General features: G+C 62.6%; 2 protein-coding genes across 5 annotated transcripts; one reads left to right on the top strand and one right to left on the bottom strand.

The window, feature by feature from the left end:
* Positions 1-335: 335 nt before the first annotated feature.
* Positions 336-21,898, top strand: ARHGAP45 (Rho GTPase activating protein 45). 3 transcript variants are annotated; one of them, XM_074565497.1, is made up of 23 exons: positions 336-534; positions 2,629-2,959; positions 4,658-4,801; positions 5,880-5,964; positions 6,434-6,506; positions 6,952-7,030; positions 7,165-7,302; positions 7,556-7,620; positions 8,123-8,233; positions 9,324-9,404; positions 9,608-9,787; positions 10,249-10,386; positions 10,676-10,866; positions 11,163-11,308; positions 12,281-12,358; positions 12,764-12,865; positions 13,880-14,043; positions 14,568-14,756; positions 15,138-15,275; positions 17,504-17,742; positions 18,050-18,311; positions 18,782-18,878; positions 19,061-21,898. In XM_074565497.1, the coding sequence occupies exons 1-23, from the start codon at positions 445-447 to the stop codon at positions 19,447-19,449; spliced, it is 3,510 nt and encodes a 1,169-aa protein (XP_074421598.1). In that variant the 5' UTR covers positions 336-444; the 3' UTR covers positions 19,450-21,898. The 3 variants fall into 3 exon arrangements, with proteins under 3 accessions (XP_074421598.1, XP_074421596.1, XP_074421597.1); XM_074565495.1 differs by lacking the exon at positions 336-534 and adding an exon at positions 1,074-1,329; XM_074565496.1 differs by lacking the exon at positions 336-534 and adding an exon at positions 1,074-1,329 and having other exon boundaries at positions 10,676-10,830.
* A 268-nt stretch (positions 21,899-22,166) lies between these two features.
* On the bottom strand, positions 22,167-25,866 carry POLR2E (RNA polymerase II, I and III subunit E). 2 transcript variants are annotated; one of them, XM_074565512.1, is made up of 8 exons: positions 25,756-25,866; positions 25,433-25,607; positions 24,339-24,454; positions 23,828-23,908; positions 23,545-23,603; positions 23,286-23,364; positions 22,758-22,837; positions 22,167-22,327 (listed from the first exon to the last, which is right to left on the bottom strand). In XM_074565512.1, exons 1-7 carry the CDS (start codon positions 25,810-25,812, stop codon positions 22,772-22,774), a joined length of 633 nt encoding a protein of 210 aa, XP_074421613.1. In that variant the 5' UTR covers positions 25,813-25,866; the 3' UTR covers positions 22,167-22,327; positions 22,758-22,771. The 2 variants fall into 2 exon arrangements, with proteins under 2 accessions (XP_074421613.1, XP_074421612.1); XM_074565511.1 differs by having other exon boundaries at positions 22,167-22,332.
* Between the last annotated feature and the right edge of the window lie 31 nt (positions 25,867-25,897).

Below are 25,897 nucleotides of genomic sequence, written 5' to 3' on the forward strand. Positions count from 1 at the left end.
ACGGACACCCCCAAACTGGGGTAAAACCCACAGGGTCCCGTGGGGGTCAGCCCCAGTCCTGTGCCCCCCAGACCCCTCCGTGCAGCCCTGGGGTGCGTCACCAAACCCCCCCCACACACAAATGGCCGCCGGGAGACCACCATCCCGAGAGCGCCGGCGTCCCCTCTGTGCCCTCTGTGGGGTCAGAGACGGGCCCGAGACCCCCCCAGGGGCAGCCGGGGTCCCCCTTCCCCCCCGGCCTCGCGCCCCGGGTGCGCGTTTGGCTTTTCCTGTTTCAGGTTCGCCTGCGAAGCCGATGAGGAAATAAGGCGGCGTCACACGCGCCCTCCTGACAGTTCGCCCCGGCGAATGTGGCCGGCGCGGTGAGGAGCGCGGCAGCCAGGCCCCACGGCTGCAGCGAGCCAGGGGCCACCGAGCGCCGGGGCTCGGCCGCCCCCGGGAACCATGTTCTCCCGGAAGAAGCGGGAGCTGATGAAAACCCCCTCCATCTCCAAGAAGAGCCGGGCGGGAAGCCCTGTCCCGCAGACCCTGCCGGTGAGTGTCCCACGTCCCCCCACGGCGGGCTGGGGGTCGCGGGGCCACTGGGGCCATGGGGCCACGGTGCCCACGGAGCCGCTGGGTAGAGCTGTGGGGCAGGGGGTCAGGGGGTCTGCGAGGAGGAGGAGAGAGCTGAGGAAGGACCCTGCTCACTGGGCCTGGGGGGGGAGGTTTGCCCCAGATGAAGGGGATGGAGCAGCCACCTGGGGAGGTGGGAGGGTGAGCGGGGCCGGGGGGGGAAATGGGGGGCTGCGGCAAAGAGCAGGGGAGCCCGACCACGGGGGCTGCGGCCGGCAGTTTGGGGAGGGCAGAGAAACCCCCAAACTGTCCAGGGGACAGGGGCAGGAGCCGGGGGACACCCGGGCTCAGCCAGCCCCGGTGCCTCGGCTCTGCCACGCATTTATTTACTTTCGGACACCCCCCGGCGCTGGGGGGGGGGTGCAGGAGGAAGCGTCTCGCCTCCATGGGGCCGGTCAGGGCTCCTCTGAGCACCCTGGCACTGCCCGCCCCGCGCCTGCGCCCCAGCCTGCAGAGCATGGGGCGCGACGGGCACGGCGAGACGGGGCCGGGGGGGCCCGAGAGCCCGCCCGTGGCTCTTTAGCAAGGGGCACCCGTCCCCGACCCCCTCCCCGGGAGAGGGGCCTATGGGTGGCGGACGGAGGGATGCTCGGCCGGGCGGCAGGGAGGAAGAGCTACAGCCCCTACTCCGTGGGGCGCCGCCGGACGGGTAAAGCCCACTCGCCCACTCGCTGCCTGGACTCGTTGCCCCACGCGCCCGCCGTGCGGCTGACGGTACGGCCGGGTGCCCCCCACGGGGAGGGACCGGGGTCTCCGGGGCCGTTGCGCCCCGTGGCGGGGATGGGGACAGGTTTTGCAGGGCTGGGTTGGCCCCAGCCGTTTTGGGGTGGGGGCCCGTGGGGCAGCCCCCCCGCAGCCCCGCGGTGGTCCAGCTGCCCCGCGTCGCTCTCGCCCGCGGCAGCCTCGTGCTCCCGGGTGGCTCCCGAGGGGAAGGCGCTCGGTGTTTGCCCCCTCGGTACCAAACGGCTTCCGGCCCCGCCAAACGGCAGCGCTCGGCCAGGGATGCTGAGACCCGGCACACTCGTGTCACACCCGGGTCCCTGAGGGTCACCAATGGGAGCCGCTGGAGGGGCGAGGGTGGCCGCGGGCCCCCTCCCCATGCCACAGGGACCCTCGCTGGGTGTGTGGCCCCAGCGCAGTGCGTGGCCCCGGAAGGTGCCGGTACCAGCCCCTCCCTCGGGGCAATTTTACCCTGAGAAATCGGGGGATCCCTCTGTCCGTACAATATCTGCCAAGTCTCCAGAGAGTGGCCTCGGAGGTGTCCCCCCGCGCCGTCCCCATCCCCGGCAGGGCGGGGGCTGTGCCCGACCTGGGGACGAGACGGGCTGAAAAAGAGGAAGGGACGTGTGGGGCCCAATCCTGCTGTCGCCTGGCAGTGCCGGGGTCCCCAGGCCCCGGGGACAGGCAGCTCCAGCGCGGTGGGTGCTGGTGGGGGCAAGGCAGTGCCATTGTGTGGTCCCCCCCCAAAAAACATCCAGACCCACAGGGGCTGGCGGGGGCCAGTGGGGGCCACAGGGGGCAGGCGGGGTGGCCAAGCCGGCTCCTGGCCCGTGGTTTCGGAGCTGATGCTTCCGGTGACACCCCCGGTGAATCCACTGGGAGCTCGGGAGCCCCGGGCAATGCCAGCTGCGGGGCAGCAGCACGACAGGGGCAGGGAGCACCCAAACCCGCTACCCCCTCGGGCTGTTCTCTTGCTGGCGGAGCATCTGCCTTTGCCCTGCGGGTTGGCTCCGAGCCCATCCCCATCATCCCCATCCCGAGTCCCCAAAGGGCTGGGAATGCCGGGAGGGCTACGCCTCATCCCCGCAGCGCAGCTGGGCTGGATCCTCGGGCTCTGCTGGGATACAGAACTGGGGAAACTGAGGCACAGCACGACTAGCAGTCCCTCAGACAACAGCCCGTCCCTCCAGGCTGGTGGCACGGAGGATCTCGGGGTGCTGCCACCTCCCTGCCCGAGCTGGGGTGGCACTGGCCATGCCAGCTGGGGGCTCACGCTCGTCCCTGCTCCCCCAGGACCTCTCCCGCAAGGATTGCCTGGAGGCGCCCGGCTCCGGCCTGGGGGAGCTGCCCCCCGCCAGCTCCAAGCTCAGCACCAGCCCCAGCGCCGTGGGCACCCTGAAGCGCCCCACCAGCCTCAGCCGCCATGCCAGCGCCGCCGGCTTCCCCCTCACCGCCTCCGTCCCCAGGGCCGTGCCCAAGGGCCACAAGACCCCCACGTCCTACAGCCCCATGGACGGCGGGGAGGGCCCCTTCATCGACACGGAGGACATCTCCCAGCTGCTGACAGATGTGGCCCGCTTCGCCGACGCCCTGGAGAACCTGCGGGACGTGGTGCTGCGCGACGGTGAGTGCCAGGATGCCCCCGGCTCCCCCCAGCCCTAGTGCTGCCCCACATCACCCACCGCTGCGGGGAGGGCTCAGGAGCATCCCCTCCCCAGGGACAGACCGGACCCATGGCTAGGGGTCTCTGCCGGGGTCAGGAGGGGACCGGAGCCCCCGGGGGACCGTGCAGAGCCTCGGTGGCCGTGGGTAGAAGGTGACGGGTGGCTGCCGGGAGCTCGGAGCCAGGATAACGCGGCTTCCTGCCTGCGAGCTATTTTCATCCGCCCGCTTTCCTGTTTACAGCGCGGCGGTGCCAGCTGCCTGCCAGGGCCCCCAGAGCCCCGCGGGGCACCGGGCACGGCCCCACGGCCCCCCGACTCCCCGGTCCAGCCTCACCGGGGCGGCTGGTGGCATGGGGACGATGCCCCAACGCAGGCGTGGGGCCGGGGGGGGCTGCGGGTGGGTGACCCTCCCCACGGAGGAGAAGGGGACGGAGGGGACCTCGTGGTCCCCACGGCGAGGTGGGGCTGCGGGGACGGGGGGGGGTGGTGCGTGTCACATGATGGCATGTTTTCAGCGCTGGTTTTGCAAACATGTTGACGCATCCCCACTCGCCGTGGAAAACGGCAGCGCCCAGCCCCGGGAAAACGGCTGGATCCACGGCCGGGCCCCTGGGAACGCGGCCGGGGGGCTGCACTGCCAGGGGGACAGCGGGATGGCAGCCAGGGGGTGGGGGGGTGGGGGGGCGATGCCTCTGGCTCCCTGCCGAGTTTTGGGCATTGCAGGGCAGGGAGGGCACAGCCCTGAGCCTGACGGGGACCGTCCCACTGGTGTCCCCACGCGGGGTTATCGCTGGAGCCGGTTTGGGACAGCTGGGATGGTGCCATCCCCGGGGCGGCAAAGAGACGGCGAGAGGTTGGGGCTGGAGCCCAGGGCTGAGCCGCAGGACACAGATGTGGTTTTGGAGAATCCATCTCTCCTCCGCACCCATCCAGCCCCATTCCCAGCCCCATTCCCAGCCCCGTTCCCAGCCCCGTTCCCAGCTCCATTCCCAGCCCCATTCCCACTCTGGAAGGGGCCTCGAAATGGGAGCAGGAGCGGAGAAAATCCCTTTCCAATCCCGAGCTTGGCGTGACAGGTTCCCATCCCAGCGCTTCCCTACGGGAGCTCCGCACCTCCTAACACGGCTGCCAGCCCCAGCCCCGGGACGGTGCGGAGCGGGGTCGGACCCCCGGGCTGGTGGCCAGAGCCCACGGAGGGGATGGTGCCCAGGGAAGGACCCCACGGGACACGGTGAGCCTGGCTGGCTGGGCGACAGCCGCCGGACAGCCCTGCCACATCCCTCCCAGTGGCCGGGAGCGCCCGGCCGGCCGGCGGGGAGGAAGGGAAGGAAACGAGGAGGAAATTCCCCAACCGCTTTCAAGGGAAAAAGTTACTACTGAGGAAAAAATGCCTAAAAGGTCGGGCTGCCCCGGGCCTGCCGCTGCGCCGGGAGGGGGACACCAGGGCCAGCTCAGCCCCGGCGGGGACAGGGAGGTGCCGGATAAGCAGGATGCAGCCGTCCCCATGCCGGGGAGCCCCGAAGCCACGGGGATGGGCTGCACGGTCTGGGAGCCTGGCGGGACCCTGCCCAGGACGTGGTTGATGGAGGGTGGACGGGAGGCTCCCGCGGGGCAGGGATGTGGGGCAGCATCTCAGCCCCTGCCCCCCTCTCTCGCAGACCCCAAGGAGCCGCAGCGGCCGCTGGCCCACGAGTGCCTGGGCGAAACCCTGCGCATCCTGCGCCAGGTCATCAATAAATACCCGCTGCTCAACACCCTGGAGACCCTGACAGCCGCCGGGACCCTCATCTCCAAAGTCAAGGGTGAGACGATGGGGCTGGGACCCCTGTCCCACTCCCCTCCTGACCCATGCCGGGATGTGTGGGGCCTGGGGAGGCCACAGCGGGGGCTGCCAGGAGCGGAGCTGCCCCACGGATGGGCGGAGAGGGCAAAGTCATCAACTGCCTCCTGGCTGTGCTTTGGTTTTAAGGATGATGTGGTGTCAGAAATGACAGAGCCCAGATCCCCGCCTGGGGGTTTCCAAGCACAGCCGCGGGAAAAAACACTTAAATAACGGGCTCCCGCTCCTGGCAGCAGCTCGTGTTTACGGCAGCGGGGTCCGCGGAGCCCGGATCCTGGCTGGGGCACCACCTCCTGCCCGCGGTGACACCAGCGGGGAGGGGGACGGCTGCGCTAACCGCAAGCAGAGCACAACATTTTGCGTCACCGCGCCGCTTCCTGGACACCGAACAGCAACGGCGAGGGGACAGGAAGCCTAGTGGCGGGTGGCAGGAGGTCTGCCGTGGGGCTGGCCCCACGTGGGGCCGGGATGGAGCGAGTTCAGGCACCCCACGTCCCCGGGGCAGAGGGGTGGGGGCAGTTCCAGCCCCTCACCGCAGTGTGGGGGGGCTCATTTTACCAGCCCCCCACCAGGGCACGGACAGAGGAGCCAACCCAAAAGGCACCGGGGTGCCACGAGTGTCCCTTGGGCCATCGGTGCTGGTTCCCGTTGCTGCCGGTGGTTCCTCTTTCGGCCGTGGGCAAGAGCCCCCCCTGGAAGATGCTGTCCTGCTTGGGAGAGAGGGGCTCTGGGGGTGCCATAGGAGAGCGGGGGGCTCTGGGGGTGCCGTGGGAGAGGGGGGCAGAGGAACAGGTAGCGCTGGGTGACGGGAGCGAGCAGAGACCCGAACCAAGTGATGGTGGCAGGGGAGTCCCGGGAGTGACGGCAGAGTCACCGCACTAGGGAAAGTCCACCATCCATGGGGACGGTCCTCTCCTCCCCACTGCTCTCTCGAGCCCGACCCGGCCCCGGGGTAGAGCTGAGACCGGCAGGTCCTTCTCCTGCCGGAGACGGGGACGGGTGCTCGTGGCGACAGGGCTCCCGCTTTTCCTCATTTCCAGGTTTCCATTACGAATCCAACAATGAGACGGACAAGCGGGAGTTCGAGAAGGCCGTGGAGACCATCGCGGTGTCCTTCAGCAGCACGTAAGGGGCTTTTGCCCAGCCGTCCCTGGGAGAAGGTCCCCTGAGGGACCCCACTATCCCCACCAGCCAGGACACATCTCCACCCCTCGCCCCGTCCCCTCGCCCACACACAGCCCCATGGCGGCTGGTTGGGGGGGAGAGGGGTTGGGACTGGGGAGACCCCATGGGGAGGGCAGGTTCACTCCTGCACCAGCAGTTCCCCCAGCGCCGAGGAGGGACCCCCAAAGCCTGCTCGAGCCCGCAGGGTCCATCTCCCAGCCCCTCTTCAGCGCTGGGCCAAGCTCTGCTCCCCCACCGGAGTTACCAGGACCTCATCACGTGGAGCTGTGCTGGTCCCCACTGAAACCAGTGGTTCAGCTCCCACCGCCCCGGCCCTCGCCCGGTGCCTTGGATGGGGGTCGGGTGCTGCTGGGTGACAGCCCTGCTTGTCCCCCCTTTGCTGAGCCCTCTCGTATTCCTCTCGTCGCAGCGTGTCCGAGTTCCTCATGGGGGAGGTGGACAGCAGCACCATCCTCTCCATCCCACCCAGCGACCAGAACCAGGTGAGCGACGCCCGCTGCCGTCACGCGGGTCTCGGGATGCGCCAGCTTGGGAGGCGTGGGATTCCCAGCCCACCCCCAAGCCCGGCGGAGCTGCGTGGAGGCTTTCCCTGCTTGCTCCCGCCCTCGCCGCCATCCCGAGGAGGGGAAGAGCCACCTGGACAAAAGCTCGATCCAAAGGGCAAGGTGGCTCGGGAAGGGATGGAGCAGCTCTGTCGACAGGGCTCTGGTTGCTCTCCGTAGCTCTGCCCTGGGCTGGTGTGTGCAATGTATTTCTCCGATGACGTTTCCGTTAGCTCTTGGCCCCAGGCTGGGCACAGCAGACTTCCAGCATTAGCAGAAAAGCTCCAGCAGCTCCGGGTTTCTCCCTCCCCTCCATCCACCAACCCCTCCAACCGCTCCCCTTCCTCTTGTCTGATCACTCCCTTTTCTTTCCCAACTCCCAAAGTCCATGGAGAGCCTCTACGGGGGGATCCCGGGGCCTGGAGGAGACGGCCTGCCTTCGGGCATGGAGAGCTACGACGCGGGTGAGCAGGAGGGTTGGGGTGCAGGGGTGGGGGTGGGGGGGTACCCGGCTGAGCAGAAAGGCCGGCAGGAACCAGCATCTTCCCCATGGCTCCTCTTTCCCCCCACCTTCCCCCCCCACGCCGTCCCATCACAGGCCGCCCTCCTGCCGAGGAAGTGGACGTGATGCTGCAGCGCTGCGAGGGGGGGGTAGACGCTGCCCTCCAGTACGCCAAAAACATCTCCAAGTACATGAAGGACCTCATCGGATACCTGGAGAAAAGGACCACGCTGGGTGAGATGGGGGGACGGGGAGGACGGCGGGGGGTGGGGGGGGTCCTCACTGGAGGCGGGGGCTGAACTCCTCCGAGCAGCATCAGAACACGTCGAGGTTCTCTAGGGTCCAGGAGGACGAGGGAGGCAGCCACTGCAAGGACAGCGGTGACCTTCATTCCTGACGTCCCCGATTCGTTTTTCCAAAGGAGCCCAATCAGCGGGGAGACCCCAGTGTCTCCTACGTCTTTTCACTTCCAACCTTTTTCTTCCAGAGATGGAGTTTGCCAAAGGGCTTCAGAAGATGGCAAACAGCTGCAAGCAAACCATCAGTCAGGAGGTAAGTCCACGTGTCCCTAAAGCCACCCGGCGCCCGGGCTGTATCGGGAACAAGCAGCCCTGGAGTGTCCGCTTTGCGTGACCCAGCTTCAGAGCGTCTCCAAAGCTCTCTGCCTGGCAAAATCCACGCCTCCACACCAAAGCAAGGGATAATGTCAAGACCCTGCAAACCCTCCTCCATCAGTAGCCAATATCCCTGCTGAGATGCCTGCAGGGAGAGCCCAGGCAGGGTGACACCCCAGATGTGCCCCATCCCCTGCTCTGCAGCCCAGGCACCGGGCAGGAGACACCACAGGACCCTTCCAGCCCCCTCTGAACCCTCCAAGCAGCCTCTTGGCAGCCTGTGACCACACTGTCTCGGTCCAGGATGGGGCTTTTACCAGTAGCCATCGACCAAGCCCAGCCTCTGGTTTTCTTCCCCAAACGCAGCACTGGAGGATGCGTCTCCTTCGGTTCACGCTGCGGTGCTGGGGCTCAGGATGGTGCCTTTTCTCGTTTGGCAGACCAGCATGCCTTTCCTGTCCATCTACCTGCTGGCGCTGGAGCAGGACATGGAGCACGGGACGTCGGTTCTGCAGGCGGCCAACACCCTGCAGCAGCAAACCTTCCTCCAGGTGAGGGGACGAGGGGCCACCTCAGAAGGGTCTTCCCCGGCGGCTGGGCAGGGAGGGAGGCTGCTGGTCTCCACCGTCCTCCTGACACAGGCAGCTCTTCCAGAAACTGGAATCCAGCCGCCGCTCGGGCTCGGCATTCCCTGGCTTTGCTCTGGCCTCAGCGGATCAATGAGCCCAAGCTCTCAGCCAAACCTAACCCCCTTTGAGGGGTCAGATACAGGGTTTGGGAGAAACCACCCCCACCCCCCCCCCCAGAATCACACAGACTCACAGAATGTCGGGGTTGGAAGGGACCTCTGGAGATCATCTCCTCCAACCCCCGGCCACAGCAGGGTCACCCACAGCAGGGGGCACAGGAACGCGTCCAGGCGGGGTTGGAATGTCTCCAGAGACGGAGACTCCCCCACCTCTCTGGGCAGCCTGTGCCAGGGCTCTGCCACCCTCACAGCAAAGAAGTTCCTCCTCGTCTTGAGACGGAACTTCCCATGGGCAAGTTTGTGCCCGTTACCCCTTGTCCTGTCCCCGGGCACCACTGAGAAGAGCCTGGCCCCATCCTCCTGACACCCCCCCTTTCAGTATTTATCAGCGTTGATAAGGTCTAAAGATCTAAGACTAAAAAGCCCCAAATCCCTCAGCCTTTCCTCCTCAGAGAGGTGTTCCAGTGCCCTCAGCATCTTGGCAGCCCTTTGCTGTCCCCTCTCCAGCAGTTCCCTGTCCTTCTGGAACCGGGGAGCCCAGAACTGGACCCAGCGCTCCAGAGGGGGCCTCCCCAGGGCAGAGCAGAGGGGGAGGATGACCTCCCTCCACCTGCTGGCCAACCCCTTCTTGATGCCCCCCCAGGATGCCATTGGTCTTCTTGGCCACGAGGGCCCATTGCTGGCTCAGTTTGGAGGGAAACGGCATCTGGCACTTCCCAGGCTGGAGATTTTTGTCCATGAGACAAACCCTCCCCATAACCCAGCCCAGATGTGCCGGGGAATGATAACAACCGCCCCGGGGAACTTCTCCTTGCAAAGCCTTTTGCCAAGGGAAGAGCAGCGGGCGTTTAGCTCAGAGCCGCGGGGGGGGCTGTTTCTCCCTCCCGATGCAGCCGCTGACGGTGAGGCGCCTTGAGCATGAAAAGCGGAGGAAGGAGATCAAGGAGCAGTGGCACCGGGCGCAGAGGAAGCTGGTGAGTACCAGCCACGCAGCGCGGGCTGGGTTTGTGCCCCGGAGAACCCGTGACACCTTCCCCTCCGAGGGTGGTGGGTTCCTTCCCCTCTCCAGCAGCATCGGGCGCATCATCCCAGGAGAGAGGCCCCGGGGAGGCTGCGGGAGGTAACGATGCCCTTGCGGAGCTCAGTCCTCACCCTGGGTCACTGCTGTCCTTGGCAGCAAGAGGCGGAGGTGAACCTGCGCAAGGCCAAGCAGATCTACATGCAGCGCAGCGAGGAGCACGACAAGGCCAAGTACGTGGCGGTGAAGGCGGAGGAAGAGCAGCAGAACACCACCAGCAGCATCACCACCAAAACCCTGGACAAGAAGCGGCGGCTGGAAGAGGAAGCCAAGAACAAGGTAGGAACACGACAGCTCCGGACCCGGGCTGAGCCTGGCAAGAACCTTCTCAGTCCTCGGTGTCCCAGCACAGGGACAGCCCCGGGTGAAGAGGAGTGAACCGAGATCCCTGCAGATTCTTGGACACGGCCCTAGAGGAACGGGGTCCAAATGCAGAGAGCTGTTCTCCTTGTCCTCCTTGTCCTTGTGTCCTCCATGTCCTCCTTGTCCTCCTTATCCTCCTTGTCCCCTGTATCTTCCTTGTCCCCTGTATCTTCCTTGTCCCCCATGTCTTCCTTGTCCTCTGTGTCCTCCGTGTCCTCATGTCCTTGTGTCCTCCTTGTCCTCCGTGTCCTCCTTGTCCTCCTTGTCCTCCATGTCCTCCTTGTCCTTGTGTCCTCCTTGTCCTCCATGTCCTCCATGTCCTTGGTGTCCTCCTTCCCTATGAGCTGTTCCCATCTCCTGCCTCTCCCGCCTCACAGGCAGAAGAGGCGATGGCCACGTACCGGACCTGTGTCGCGGATGCCAACACCCAGAAGCAGGAGCTGGAGGACACCAAGGTGAACTCCTTGCGGCAGATCCACGAAGTGATCAAACAGAGCGACCAGGTCATCAAGACGGTGAGCGGGGCTGGCTCGGGATGGCCCCCAGGGCCGGGGGGTGGCCGTGCCCTGCTGGGGAGAGGGTCAGAGCTGCCTCCCCAGCGAACTTGGCTTGGCTGCTGCTGGTTCAGCTGAGGTCCAGGTGGACATGAGCTCTCTTCACTCCCTGCTGCTCTGAAAAGCCGAGGCTCGAGGCTGCACCGCTCCGTCCCCCTGATTTCTCACCCAACCCGGAGCTCCTCGTCTCTCCCTTCCTCGTATGCCGGCTCTCAAAGCTCACGCCTGGTTTTCTCTACGTCATCTTTAGGCCACGATCTCCTTCTACCAGATCATGCACATGCAGACGGCTCCGCTGCCCGTCAACTTCCAGACGCTGTGCGAGAGCAGCAAGCTCTACGACCCCGGGCAGCAGTACGCCTCTCACGTCAAGCAGCTGCAGCGTGGGGACGAGCCTGACACCCAGTACGACTTTGAGCCCTACGTGTCACACAACGCCTGGTAGGAGACAGAGGGGGAATCCCGCGCTGGTTCACGCTCACCTTCTCTGTCACAACCTCCCCGGGGCTGGCACTGCCCTCCCCTGCAGACGCCAGCGTGCTTCCTACTGGGAAATCTGGGGCTGGACCAGCTGGGAATTCCTCTCGTGTCCCCCCGTGGATGAGAGAGGCTCTCGAGTACCTAAGGCAGCGGACTGTAAACCCCAAGACAGGCGGAGGGCAGCCACGAATGTTTTCAAGCGTCCTTCCCTCTCATCCACCCAGACGTTCCCTTTTCTCCTTCTTTCTGCCCGCCAGGTCTCCCTTCACGCGCACGCGGAAGGGCAGCTTCAACGCCAGTGATTTCTCCCCAAACGCCGGCTCCGACGGGACTGGGCCGGTCTCGGAAGGAGGAGCGGGAGCCAAGGAGCAGCAGAGCGGGGCTGTGGGGGCCGAGCGGAGAGGTGAGCCCACCGCAGGGACACCCGAGGGGCACAGCACCCATCTGAGCCCATCAGAGGGACACCTGAGGGACACAGCGCCCATCTGAGCCCATCAGAGGGACACCCAAGGGACACAGCACCCAACTGAGCCCATCATAGGGACACCCAAGGGACACAGCACCCATGTGAGCCCACCGCTGGTGGGGGAGTGGGGGAACACGGAGAGACCTCGGATGAGGTGGAGATGGATAAGGAGGTGCTGGTTGATTTGCCAGGCTTGGGGGGGTTTCTCCCAGAACCCGGCCAGATGGCGTCCTCCCCTGGTCAGGAGCAAAGCAGGACCTCCATGGGTACCAGGGGGCTTCTCTTTGTAGGAGCAGGACTGGCTGGAAGCTGAATTTCCTGAAGGACACAAAATCAGATCCATGGTGTGGGGGGGTTACTCTTGCTAGTGCTGCTTAACAGACCATTCTCCATCTCCTCAAGACCGTTCCCCATCTCCCCAAGATCATTCTCCATCTCCCCAAGACCATTCCCCATCTCCTCAAGATCATTCTCCATCTCCCCAAGACCATTCCCCATCTCCCCAAGACCATTCCCCATCTCCTCAAGATCATTCTCCATCTCCCCAAGACCATTCCCCATCTTCCCAAGACCATTCCCCATCTTCCCAAGACCATTCCCCATCTCCTCAAGATCATTCTCCATCTCCCCAAGATCATTCTCCATCTCCCCAAGACCATTCCCCATCTCCCCAAGACCATTCCCCATCTTCCCAAGACCATTCCCCATCTCCCCATCTCTTCTTTCCCGTGCTGGATGGTGTTCCCAAAGGCACCCCCACCCCTCCAGCCCCTTCCCCACCCTGCCAACAGGAAGCCAAGCAGCTCCCTTCAGGAATTTCAGGGTCTCCTGGAGTCCAGGCCCTTCTCCCGCGTTTCTCTGCTGAACGCAGGAAGCGATCTCAGGCAGACTATGCGTTTTCCTCTGCAGGTGGGAGAGGACACCAGGTCCACAAATCCTGGCCGACCTCCGTCACTGAAGGCGACAGCAGCCTGGATTCGAGCGCAGGTAGGTACCGAAACCAGCCCTGGGCGCGCGGTCCTTCCCCTTTTATACAGTCAGCCTAAAACCCGAGCCTCGGAGCTCGGCGGGACCTGCCACTTCTCCTTTTTGTCTGCTTTGTAACAACGCTGTGTTGTAAATAACTGCTCTGAGCCCAGTCTCCAACAGGACGGGGTGGGATGGGACGAGGGACCACCATTCTTTACCCTGCTCTGGCTGCAGCGGGGCGCTGGATGGGCACACACAGCCCCCGCTCCCCCCCCGCTTGCTCATTTTCTCCCCAGAGCTGCCCCCAGCCACACAGAAGAGGCGACTTTTCGCCATGGGGATCAGCCACCACCGTCAGAGCACTCTCAGGAGAGAAACGGCTTCCCCAGTAATCCCACCACCTCGCGGGTTTTATTTTGACAGGTGAATTCAGCCACAAACTCCAGCGGCTGTCTTCCAATGGCACCATGTCCTCCAGCGAAGAGCTGGAGGAGAAGGAGGAGAACGCCACCCCCTTCGAGCAGAGTAGGTGGCAGCGCGGGAGGTGACACGGGGCTCCAGCTGCGTGCCCACGCGCCACGGCCACGCTAACTGCAGGCTGGCTTTTCCCAAATTAATCACACAATCACAGAACGTCAGGGTTGGCAGGGACCTCTGGAGATCATCTCCTCCAACCCCCGGCCACAGCAGGGTCACCCACAGCAGGGGGCACAGGAACGCGTCCAGGCGGGGTTGGAATGTCTCCAGAGACGGAGACTCCCCCACCTCTCTGGGCAGCCTGTGCCAGGGCTCTGCCACCCTCACAGCAAAGAAGTTCCTCCTCGTCTTGAGATGGAGCTTCCCATGGGCAAGTTTGTGCCCGTTACCCCTTGTCCTGGCCCCGGGCACCACTGAGAAGAGCCTGGCCCCATCCTCCTGACACCCCCCCTTTCAGTATTTATCAGCGTTGATAAGATCTAAAGATCTAAGACTAAAAAGCCCCAAATCCCTCAGCCTTTCCTCCTCAGAGAGGTGTTCCAGTGCCCTCAGCATCTTGGCAGCCCTTTGCTGTCCCCTCTCCAGCAGTTCCCTGTCCTTCTGGAACCGGGGAGCCCAGAACTGGACCCAGCGCTCCAGATGGGGCCTCCCCAGGGCAGAGCAGAGGGGGAGGATGACCTCCCTCCACCTGCTGGCCACGCTCTTCTTGATGCCCCCCAGGATGCCATTGGTCTTCTTGGCCACGAGGGCCCATCGCTGGCTCATGGTCACCCTGTTGTTCGGAGGAAAAACCGAACAACAGCTGGGAGGATACCTGGCTGTGGCCCCATGAGGAGCCCAGTAGCGTTTCCTTTCCCAAGGGATGAGCTCTGCTCCGACCAGTGGGAACAGACACTCTAGGGCTGTAGACCTCAGGGTACCAGTTATCCGTAATGCCGCTAACGAACTGGTGCTCCCAGCTGGTCATCTGCTGTGTGGCAGAGACCCTTCTGCTCCAGCTTTGCTGAAGGTACCTCCTCAGCAGCCAGGGTGCAGCTGCGGTTCTTTGCCTTCTGCTCGTAGGCATCAACGGGATGACCCCAGAGATGACGGCTCCGACGGGGCCCTTCCGAAACGTTGGCTTGTCCAAGGCTGCCCAGACTCACCGGCTGAGGAAGCTCCGCGCCCCTTCCAAATGCCGGGAGTGCAACAGCTACGTTTACTTCCAGGGAGCAGAATGCGAGGAGGTAAAGCTGGGAGAAGCGGGAAGGGAAGGAGGTGGCTGGAAAGAGGTGGAGGACGTGTCCCGAGAAGGGGGTGACCTCCCCTGCGTTCGGTCCCGCGATTCCCCCTGTCCCCAGGCGAGAGCCACCCGCTCCGCGGCAGCGCATCGCCGTGCCGCTCGCCACCCGGGGGTCACAGGTTTGCTGTGGAAACCCCGCCGGCGGCTCTGACACAGACGTGGTCACAACCCCGGGTGTAACCACAGCCGCGAGGTCTAACTTCCCTCTTGCCTGAGCCTACGCGGAGGTGTCAGCGTGACCTTTGGGGCAGGACCACCCCCTACTTCCCCTAGCCCGTGTTTGGGGAGACATTCCTCCTTTGGGGAGGGGTCCGTGCGCTTTGCGTGGGCCCGCGGCGGCTCCAAGAAAGGTGTTTCTCCTCTCTGCCCTCGTTCTCCGAGCGACGCCTGGCGTCTCTCGGGGGCTGCCCTTCGACTTGTCCCGTGGTGCCGTCTCCCATCTCCACGCGTTTTCCCCGTGTTTTCCAGTGCTACCTGGCCTGCCACAAGAAGTGTCTGGAAACCTTGGCCATCCAGTGCGGGCACAAGAAGCTCCAAGGGAAGCTGCAGCTTTTCGGGCAAGACTTCACCAAGGCTTCTCAGAGCAGCTCGGATGGCATCCCCTTCATCATCAAGAAGTGCATTTCGGAGATAGAGAAGCGGGCGCTGAAAACCAAGGTGACGCGCTCTCTCTTCCCTCTCCTTCAGCTGATCTGGCTCCGCTGCCTTCTCCGGACCCCCTCTCCCGCCTCGCCGGGAAACCCAACAGGCTCCTCTTTTCACGTTCCTGGAGGCAGGAAGCCAGAAAGTCCCGGGTGATAAACTTGGCCCTGACGCCCCAAACTCTGAGCTCAGAAACTCACTTCTCTCACCTCCCTCTTTCCTATGAAACAGGAATGACAGTAACGCCTGAGCTGGAAGGGGATGTCCCAGAACGATTTCTGAGAGGGATTTCCAGCCCCGGGAGGAGGGAGTGGGAGGTAGAAGCTCACTGTCTCACGCAAACATGAACAGAAGCATCTCTCCTCACCCCCAACTCCGCTTTTCTCTCTTTTACAGGGCATCTACCGGGTTAACGGTGTCAAGACCCGGGTGGAGAAGCTTTGCCAGGCATTTGAGAATGGGAAAGAGCTGGTGGAGCTTTCCCAGGCCTCCCCTCATGATATCAGCAACGTCTTGAAGCTCTACCTGAGACAGGTAGGGTGCCGGTGCCACCTCCTGCTGGGGGGAGGCGGGGGAGAGGTGCCCAGAGGAACTGACTGTCCCCAACCAGACCTGCCGTCACCGGGTCGTCTCTGGCGGGAGCGATTCCGCACGAACCGGGCAGGATTTGTGGGTGCCGAGGGGTCCCCCCCCAGCCGGGAGCGGGTCAACGGTGGGGATGTGACCGTGAGCCTCCCCCGAGCCGACCGTGGGGTTATTGCTCTCGGGGAGCCCCGGCACAAGGCGGCTGCCATGGCTGCGGCACCCGCGGGCCACCGGCGACGTGCAGAAGCACCAAACCCTCCCTCCCCTTCGCCCTTGGGGAACCAGCGACGCGAAAGGGGAAGTGAGTGATCCAGCAAAGGTCGCTCTGCACGGCAGGGCCGGGGCTGAGCTCACGTCTCCCCGTCACACTGTGTCCCTGGGGTGTCCCTGCGGTGGGCTCAGATGGGTGCTGTGTCCCTCAGGTCACCCTGTGGTGAGCTCAGACGGGTGCTGTGTCCCTTGGGTGTCCTTATGATGGGCTCAGATGCGTGCTGTGCCCCTCGGGTGTCCTTATGATGGGCTCAGTTGGGTGCTGTGTCCCTCAGGTCACCCTGTGGTGAGCTCAGACGGGTGCTGTGTCCCTTGGGTGTCCTTATGATAGGCTCAGATGGGTGCTGTGTCCCTCAGGTGTCCCTATGGTGGGCTCAGTTGGGTGCTGTGCCCCTCGGGTGTCCTTATGATAGGCTCAGATGGGTGCTGTGTCCCCCAGGTGTCCTTATGATGGGCTCAGTTGGGTGCTGTGTCCCTCAGGTGTCCTTATGATGGGCTCAGTTGGGTGCTGTGTCCCTCGGGTGTCCCTATGGCGGGCTCAGATGGGCGCTGCGTCCCTCGGGTGTCCCTCTGATGGGCTCAGATGGGTGCTGTGTCCCTCGGGTGTCCCTATGGTGGGCTCAGATGGGCGCTGTGTCCCTCAGGTCACCCTCTGATGGGCTCAGATGGGCGCTGTGTCCCTCAGGTGTCCCTCTGATGGGCTCAGATGGGTGCTGTGTCCCTCGGGTGTCCCTCTGATGGGCTCAGATGGGTGCTGTGCCCCTTGGGTGTCCCTATGGTGGGCTCAGATGGGCGCTGTGTCCCTCAGGTCACCTTCTGATGGGCTCAGATGGGCGCTGTGTCCCTCAGGTGTCCCTATGGTGGGCTCAGATGGGTGCTGTGTCCCTCGGGTGTCCCTTGGTGGGCTCAGCCGGGCGCTGTGCCCAGCTCACAGCCGTTCTCCACCCCCAGCAAACGCCAACACGCAAACTCAAAAACTGGCAGCGCAAACGGCATCACCCACATCCTCCAACCCGCCACCACAAGGCAGAAGGAGAGGAAGCAGCTTCTCCTTCGCATGGCAGCCTCCCCGCTTAACTCCTTCCTGCTGCCTCTCCTGCGGCGCTGCTGGAACCCCCCCGAGGGGCTCCCGTGCCTTAACGCCAGCACCGGGCTGGGCCGCGGGTCCCCGGGTCCCCGCACGGACTGAGGGGCTCTGAACCGCCTCTGCGGTCTCTCCAGAGTCAAAAAGCAGAGTGGAAAGAGAGGAAGGATCAGTCCTTGAGTCATGACCCAACCTCTCACTGCGGAGAAATGGGTTTAAAGCCCCTCTGGGAAGCGCTGGGCTGGAGGGAACCCGCTCTGCTGGTCCCCAAACCCATCCGTTTGAGCCGCTCCGAAAACCCCGCCAGCCCGGCAAACCCAGCAATTAGTTAACACGCCGCTCTGGGTGCCTCGTACAAATTTCAAAGCAAGAGTTTCCACCTCACCGCAGCCCCACCTCTGCTGCAGGCGCCGCCGCTCGCGTCCTGCCTTCTCCACCCCACCACAATCCACCCCCGTCCTCTTCCATTCCTCTCTCCCGCCGCCGCTGGGGAACCTGCTGCTCTGCCCATCCTGGGGCTTTCCTAGGGAAAAAAAAAAAGGAGAATCCTTTAACCTGGGCCCGCAGGGATCCATCCAGCTGGGAGCACCCACGGGCTGATTAAACGCTGCTTTTTGCTTGAACTTCACCAGCTGCTAATTGTCTAGGACAAATGAGGCTGGATTTACACGCTTCAGGGGACGGATAAATAAACATTCCCTTCAGGTTGCGTGCTCTGCAGGCGTTGGAAACGTTTCCGTGCTGTAAGAAACGGCACCGGGCAGGTCTAGGTCTCCGGGAGGAACGTTTCTCCGGCGCCCACCTCCCCTCTTCTTGCTTGCAGCTGCCGGAGCCCATTATGCCCTTCCGCATGTACAACGAGCTGATGGGGCTGGCCAAGGAGAGCCTGCAGGGCGGCGAGGGCAAGGGCAAGAGCGGGAAGGGGGGCCCCGAGCTGGTGGACAGAGGAGCCGACACCGACAAGGTGGTGGCGAACCTGGTGCTGAAGCTGAAGGAGCTGCTGAAGGAGCTGCCCTTGGAGAACATGGCCACGCTGCAGTACCTCCTGCAGCACCTGAGAAGGTGAGGAGAGCCCGTGTGGGTGCTGGGGGCACCTTCCCTCTCTTCCCTAGATGGGGAGGTGAGCGCAGCCTCCTCCACCGCACCCGCGGCGGCGACAGCCCAGCCCTTGCCGGGAGCAGGGAGGTAGATCCGCGGCTGCAGCCAATTCTCGGCCGAAGCTGGTGTGTGCCACCAGAGGGATGTCCCCTGCTGCCGGCCCAGCATCTCCTCCAGCCTGGAGACACCAGGCGGGGTGAGCCCTGCCCGTCCGCTCGTCCCTTCTCCCGGCTTCCTCTCACGAGTTCCTCTTCCTCCTCCTCCTCCCCAGGATCGTGGAAGTGGAGCAGGACAACAAGATGACCTCCAGCAACCTGGGCATCGTCTTCGGGCCAACGCTGATGCGCCCGCGGCCCACGGATGCCACTATTTCCTTGTCCTCGCTGGTCGATTATCCCCACCAAGCTCGCATCGTCGAGGCGCTCATCATCTTCTATTCCACCATCTTTGAGAACAAGGAGAGCGCGGTGCTGGGCGACTCCAGCAAATACTCCACGGAGAGCAAGGAGGAGGCAGCCGGCTGCTCGGACCTGGTAGGAGCCTGCGGGGCAGGGAGCACCCCGAGGGGACGCAGACCGACCGAGACACCCTGCCTTTGCTCGAAACCTGGAGCAGATCAGCCGGGGCAGCCCCTCCCGCGGCCCCAGCACCCCCAGCTCCCTCCTGAGCGGTGCCCGGCCTCGGGCTCTGCCCTGCACCGAGGGTGTTCCCCATCCCTGCCGTGCCCCACGATGGTACGGGTCTGGCCAACGCTGCTGCCCTTCTCTTTGGACCCCCTCCCCGTCCCCCCGTGCATCCCCACTCCACTTGTGAGTGATTTTCTGCCCCAAAAGAACAGTTTCCGTAGGTGACAGGCAGGGGGTGGGGGGATGGAGCCTACGCACCTTTACACAGGGACAAAAAGACGGCATTTCTGCACCAAACATTTTCTGGCACCGTGTCTCGGTGAAGGAGAGAGGTGCCTTCTCCTCCACGCCCTCACCGCTGCTCCTCTTCCTCCCAGGCCAGCGGAGGCTCCCAGCCCGCAGCTCCTCCCGGCAGCGCCCCCGACCTGCCTTCGGAGAAGGGGAATTTGGGTTACGGCACCGACTCATTTGCAGGTAAGCGAAAGGTGGCTCCTCCCCAGCGGGCGCCGGTCTCTTGGGAGGTCCGGGGTGTCACCAGTGGCAATAACACAACGTCCTTCCCCTGTCCCTGAAGACCACGAGTTTGCTGAGCAAAGCTCTCGCTGGCGCCGCGGTGCTGGGTGAGAGCGTAGCACCGGGCTCCCTCTGTCCCGCAGAGTCCGGCGACCGCTCCGTTGACTCCGACTCCGAGCTGGAGGACAGCGGGGAGCTGCTGGCCACCGCCGGGGTCCCAGGAACCCATCTCAGGAAACAGGAGAGCGAGACCAGCACGGACGACGCTCAGTTCTGCGACGAAGGGAGCGAGGGGCAGCGGAGCCGGAGCTGCAGCATGGGGCAGTCGGACGCGGAGGGCAGCGCTCCCCGCTGCCGCAGCCCCCCGGGAGAAGAGCAAAGCGACGCAGAAGAATACCCTGAGAGCTGCCTCTCCACTGCCGACACGGACCGCAACACAAACCAGTCCAACAACACACCCTCGCCCGCCGCTGCCCCGTCTCTGGCAGCCAGGAGCCGAGGGGGTGGCGAGGGGCGGCCCCGGTTTATCTAAGCCACCCAACAAAAGCGCCGCGGACGCTGGGACGGGGCAAAGGGGCAGAACGCGGCTGCTGCCCGGGCGTAGCGATGCGCAGAGCTGCGATGGCGAGGGTGGGGGGGCCGGCACGGAGCCCCGGGCAGCTCGGGGGGGTTCGGTGTGTCAGCTGCAGGCAAGTCCTCCCTGTTCCGTGGCTGGAGCTTTCACACAAACCCCCCGAGCTCCTCGGCTCCCGACAGGGGACGTCGGGCCAGGCTGCCCCGACTGCGGGGAGCCATCACGTCCAGCAGCCCAGAACCGCGTTTCTTGGGAAGGAGCTGAAGCCTGGAGCCCCCTCGCTGCTTATTCCAGACTGGGAAGGAACCCAGGGCTTTGCTGTGCCCGTGCCGGGTCACAGGCTTAATTTTTGCCGCGCTCCTTAATCCCACGCCTCTGCTGCAGAAAACGAGGTAGGAAGAGTCCAGAGATCCGATCACCCTCGCTGGCTGCGGCTGGAGGGGAGAGGAGGTGACACAGGGAGAGGTCCCCATCAGAAGGGCACTGCAGCCAGGCTCGGACAGACGGACAACGCCGAGCACCAGGCTCCACCAGCGCAGGGAATGGCTCGCCGGGAAGGGGACGCGGCCGCAGGAGCGCTGGGTTCAGCGCAGCCGGGTAAAATCCACCCGCGCCATCTCGCGCGGAGCCATCCTCGGCTGCAGGGCCACGACCGCACCGTCTGCCGGGCCCTGCCAGGTACATTTATCGTCTCTAACTGACTGTAGCGGGCACCCCACGTCCGGCCACGCATCTACTGCCTCGGCACTTCCAAGCACCGGAGGGCTCAGCCGGCGCCGTGCCCGGCCGGGCTCGCCTGACGAGCTTCGCGTTGCTGCTTGTATTTACGGGCATTTTTCTACCTGGAGGAGCCATGGAAAGAGCAGCCGCAGGCTGTGAGCAACCTCGGGGGTTTTCCTGGCTGCAGGGTCCCGAGCGTTGCCTGATCTCTCAGGGTTTTGGGGTTTTTTGATAGAAAATCCGTCTCCAAAAATCCAAGCTGCGAGTCCAGGACTGCACCTTTGCTCTTCCGGCTGGCTCCGAGTGCAGCTGGGCAGGGAGCAGGTCACCAAGGGGACACGCCGCCTCCTTGGGACCGTCACAGCCCGAACCGAGTCCCAGCCCCTGCCAGTGTCAGAGGCTTTTTGTTTTGTTTTTTCTTTTTTTTTGTAAAGAGATAACCCGTCAACATGAACCCACTACCTCTGCTGGCAAAGGAACTTCAAGGGTCAAACAAGACCAGTTGAAATATATTTTTTTTAAAGCTACGAGACTTTTCTGCACTGAAGCATAGAGAAACAAGTAATTTTAAGTTTAAAAAGAGCTGAAAGCTGTTTCCTTCTGTTCCCCTGCTTGCGCCTGGGCTGCGTTCCTGCCGTCACTGCCGAGCGTGCCACCAGACCTGGCCCAGCAGGGACCGAGCGCGCCCGGCCAGGGACAGAGCAAGGGCACCTCGCACGCGAGCGACGCGCAGCCCACGGCTCCTGAGCAATTGCACAAATCCAAAGCTGTTTTCTAGTAATTAGCCACCCCCTTCCTCGGGGGGGATGCTGGACGCCAGCTCCTCTCTCGCTCCCTCCGCTCGCGCGTCAAGAGCGGCCACCCCAAGGGGACAGCGAGGGGAGGGCAGAGGCCAAGGAAGCCAAGCGGGAGCGACGTTCCAGCTGAAGATCCACTGAGGGGTGGCCGGGGGGTTACACGCGCCTCGTTAGTGTAGAGCCACGCGATCAACCAGACGTTTGACCCCTCAGAGGATCAGCCTCCAGCACAGGGAGAGCCTGGGCTCTGGTTCCCAGAGCTCTGCAAGACTATCGGAAACGCATCTCGGCAGAGTCGCTTAAAGGTACACAAACCCGAAGCTGAACGGTTTCTAACTGAGCCAAAGAAGAGCCAGAGGCAGCCATGAGCCGTTCCGCTCCGCAGCTCTTCAACAAGAGGGTTGGATTTTTCCAGCAGCTCAATTCCACGGTAGCAAGAGGAACGAGGCCGAGGGCCCTCGCTACCAGCACTGCTACCCCCGGCGGTACCGCGTGTGTGTGCGAGGATGGATGGCGGGTGAATGCGAGTGAGGGAAGGGACGAAAGCTGCGCTTGAGCTTCACACAGGGACAGGCACCCTTCTGGTTGTACGTTAATTCGGCGTGGAAAAAGTAAAGCGTGTTTGCTATGGCGTGCCTGTACTGCTGTATGAAGCCACATAACATGTTTTGCTGTGATCAGATTGACTTGCTTCCAAAAAAATAAATAAAATCAGCGTGTTCCAACCCGTGTCTGTCCTGGAGATCGGAGTCTTCCAGACTCATATGCCCATGGCTGCAGGAGGCTAAGCACCATAATGAAGGACTCCCAGTACTTCTAGCAAGTAAACTGGAGTTTAAAAACCCTCAAGAGACCTGAAACAGATCAAAATGAAAGCGACTCAGGGGTGATAAGCAACTCTCCACTGCAATATCTGAACACCGAGGTCTCAAAACCAGGGCCAGAGGGTACGGAGGTGAGGTAAGCGACGAGGTCTGTCCGAACTGCAGCGCCAAAACTGCACGCGCCAGCTCAGAGTTCTGCAGGGCGAGCTCTCGGCTCAGTCCATCGCAGCCTCAGCAGCGGCAGCGCACCCCAAACGGAATGAAAAACAGGGGAACTCACAAAGCCCAGAAGGCTTTGGTACAGGGAGAGGGTGAGAAACACAGTACCAGTGAGGAACAGAGAGAATACAAACCTTTATTAAAAATAAGATCCTATAAAATAAAACAGGAAAGCAAAGGCCTTTTTCCACTCGCCTCCTCCCTGCGCGCGTCTGCTGCTTCAGGTTACTTCCATGGCTTGAGTCCTTAACGAAGACTGAGGAGTTACGACAAAGTCTATGCTGGAAAAGAAAGAATTAGGCCAAGTAACATCATGGCAGGGAATTTCCTCGGCCATCTATGAAAAGGCAGACACCTCAGAGCGTCTGTGAATTGCCGGTGGATGGGCCGGTGGGGAGATGTCACACAACCCTCCCGCACCCGGAGGAAAGAGAGCTCGGGATGGGAATCACCTCACACCTCCCTCAGCAGACGCTCCCAAGGCCAAGCCCCACTGAACACCCCGAACACCCACAGGTGGGTACCGAGGCATGAGGCCAGGGAAGCCTTGCTCTGGTCCATCCTCTCGCTAACAGCCCCCTCCACAAACAATTTAAAGTTTTGAGATAATCTTTTCCTGGAGGCAGCTTGCTTCAACTCGATCCTGGACAACCCCAGCGTTGCCCAAAGCCTTCCGCTCGCCAGAGGTTTTCGCGCTCCGCCTTACCCGGCAGCTCCGGATCACTGCACCAGTCTGTAGGTGATGTAGCGGCCCGCAGTCTCACTCGGTCTTATGATCTTCACCACCTGCAAGGCCAACAGAAAGGAACTCGTGAGGGAGAGAAGCCGGCGGCGGTTCCCCTGCAGGGCCTCCCTGCCCGACACAGGCGCACACAGCCCCCGACAGCGTGGCTGCAAAGCTGCGGCCCCTCGGCCGCCACAGAGACGCCGGGACTGAGCTTCAGGTGGAGGCACAGAATGGAAGTGCCACCCCCCCAGCACAAGGAGAGGGGAGATCACAGAGCGTGGGGCTGTGTCACATCGGCTGCCTGTCACCAGCCAGCTCAGCAGGCGGCCGAGACTGCCATGTCCTTGCTAGAAGCCTGCTCACCTTACACACCCCCGTACCTCACCCCCAGCAGCTTCTATGTTTGAAAGAGACACCTCTCCCGCCTCCAGGAGTTCTGAAATACCGCAGAGGATCTCCCCTCCTTGCCCTGCCCACAGTTGGTGCCCGAGTCTATTCCTCTCTCACCTGACCACGCTTTATTCCGAAGTACCGGGCCACAGGATCCCCGGCCTGTATCCTCGGGAGTTGGTTCTCTCGGAGTTTACTGCGCAGGGGGTCAAGGAGAAGCTCCTCCAGCAGAACGCGCGACTGGCCCAGGCGCCCCTTCGTTAGCGCAGCTCATGGAACAAAGTAATAAGCCATCGCACGCGGATATATTCATTTTCAGCCCAAAGCAAGTATGCCTCACGCCCAGGCAGGAAGGGAAGGAACAAACAAAGGATACTATCTGGCCAGTAGCTCGGTTACTTCTTCCTTTGTCATGACAACGTGCTCCGGGACCAACTGTAAACAACAGGGGAGAGTGACGGTAAGATCAGAAAGCCAGAGAAAGGAATTAGCTCCTCACAGCGGTGGGAGAAGCAACTTGTTCGTAAGGAAGGAAACTATGGCTTCGCCACTCAGCCCGGCATTCCAGCTGAGAGAAGGTCTCTGGGAGCAGCCCGAGCCGCAACTCAGCACCAAAGACTGATCATCCCGCCCTCGCTCCGCTGCCCGACACCGCTCACCTCGTGCTCTGTGATGTTGATCAGCAGCTCCTGCTGCAGGAACTGCTCCAGGATGTATTTGGGAGCCATATCTACCAGGGACTGGAAAGGGAAAGGTCTGTCAGACGGCAGCACTGGCCCGGGACAGCCCTGCCCGTGCTCAGCTCTGCTCCTCAATGAACAGCAGCCACCGCAAGGCGGGATGGCCACACTCGTGCTCACACAGACACAGGAACGCAGGCAAGGAGCAAACAGATCTCTTGACCACGGGCAAATATCCCCTTTTCTCTTGACTACTCCTGGGCCCTCAGCTGTGCTTGGAACCAGAACCAGTTGTTCTGGTTAAATGCACTTGTATATTAAACAAGAGCCTGCATTAAGGTACAACAGGCTTCAGCAAAAGATTTTATCTGGAAGGATATCATAGGCTTTTATTTATCTAAAGCAGCACCGAAAAACAGACAAGCAAGACCTCCACAGCCCACAATAACCCTCTGACTCTCAGGCAGGCTCCTTTCACCATACTTTGTACCTGCTTTGCCGAGGGAGTCATGCCTTGCTGCACCACGATCAGCGCTCTGGTGATGTTCTCCTCCTGCATCCTCTGGCAGTACATCTTGATCGTCTTTATTCCAACCTTGGGCTCCTCTGGGGAAAGGAGTTACAAAGGAAACAGGTTACAACCAGCCCTCCCTCCTTCTGTTAACCCCTCCAGAAAGCAACACCAGCCCTTCTGGCAGCAGGAAGACCCGGACAGGATGGAAGAGTGGGCTAACAAGAACCTTATGAAGTTCAACATGGACAAGTGTAAGGCTTTGCACCTGGGAAAACATAATCCCCGGAGTGTGGCACAGGCTGGGATCTACCCAGCTGAGGAGCAACGCTGTGGAAAGGGACCTGGGGGACAATAAGCTCAATGTGAGTGAGCAGTGTGCTGCTGCGGCAAAGAAACACAACGGGATGCTGGGCTGCATCACCAAGGGCATCACCTGCAGAGATAAAGAATCATTATCCCACTGTACTCGGCGCTTGTCAGGCCACACCTGGAATACTGTGTGCAGTTTTGGTCCCCGCTATGGAAAAAAGCTGTGACCGGGCTGGAGAGGGGCCGGAGAAGGGCCACAGAGATGATGTGGGGAAGGCTGCCGTATGAGGAAAAGCTAAGGGAACTGCCCTGAGAAAAGAAGGCTCAGGGGAGACCTTATCACGACATTCCAGTATTTAAAGGGTGACTACAAAGAAGATGGAGACTCCCTTTCAAGGAGTCACATGGAAAAGAAGGGGTGATGGGTACAAGTTACTCCTGGGGAGATTCCAATGGGACACAGGAGGAAAGTTTTTAACAACGAGAACAACCACCCATTGGAATAATCTCCCCAGGGAAGTGGGCAATTCCCCAGCATTGGACACTTTTAAGATTTGGCTGGGCAAGGTGCTGGGCTGTCTTGTCTAGACCGTGCTTTGGCTGAGAAAGGTGGGATCAGATGATCCCTGAGCTCCGTTCCAACCCAGAATTCTATGACTCTGTGGTAGTTCTGTGATGATTCTATGGTTCTGTGATGGTTCTATGGTTTTTCTGCCCTTCTCCCGACTCCAGGAACCGCGGCCGGAGCAGTCTGAGCTCACCCGGGAAGAAGACGAACATCTGGTCGGTGGGATCGTCGTTGTGAGCCACCAGCACCGTCAGGTCGGTGCGGCGGGGCCGCCCCTCGCTGGGTTTGTCACCGAACTGCGCCTTGAACTCCTCCAGCGTCTGATCCAGCTCGTCCTGGGTCACCAGGTAGCCCCGATCGTGACAGAGCTGCCGAGAAAACCCCTCGCCTGAGGCCAACCGCCATCGCTGCCATTACGCGGGGCACCGGAGACGGGCCGGGCTAGGCCGCAACGGTACCCACCGAGCCCCTGAGCACCGCACACCCCCTCCGAGCCCCGCCACCGCCCTCCCGCACCTGCATGATGGTCTTACGGATCTTCCACAGCCGGTAAGTCTCCTCCTCGTCGTCCATCTTTCCCTCACGGCACGAGGACCCCGCGGCCGCCCCGGCGCCGCCTGAGGCGGCGCGGGGCGACCGCGGGGTCCTCGGGCGCAGG

The sequence above is a fragment of the Larus michahellis genome, chromosome 23 (assembly GCF_964199755.1).
Source record: "Larus michahellis chromosome 23, bLarMic1.1, whole genome shotgun sequence".
Taxonomy (NCBI): Eukaryota; Metazoa; Chordata; class Aves; order Charadriiformes; family Laridae; genus Larus; species Larus michahellis.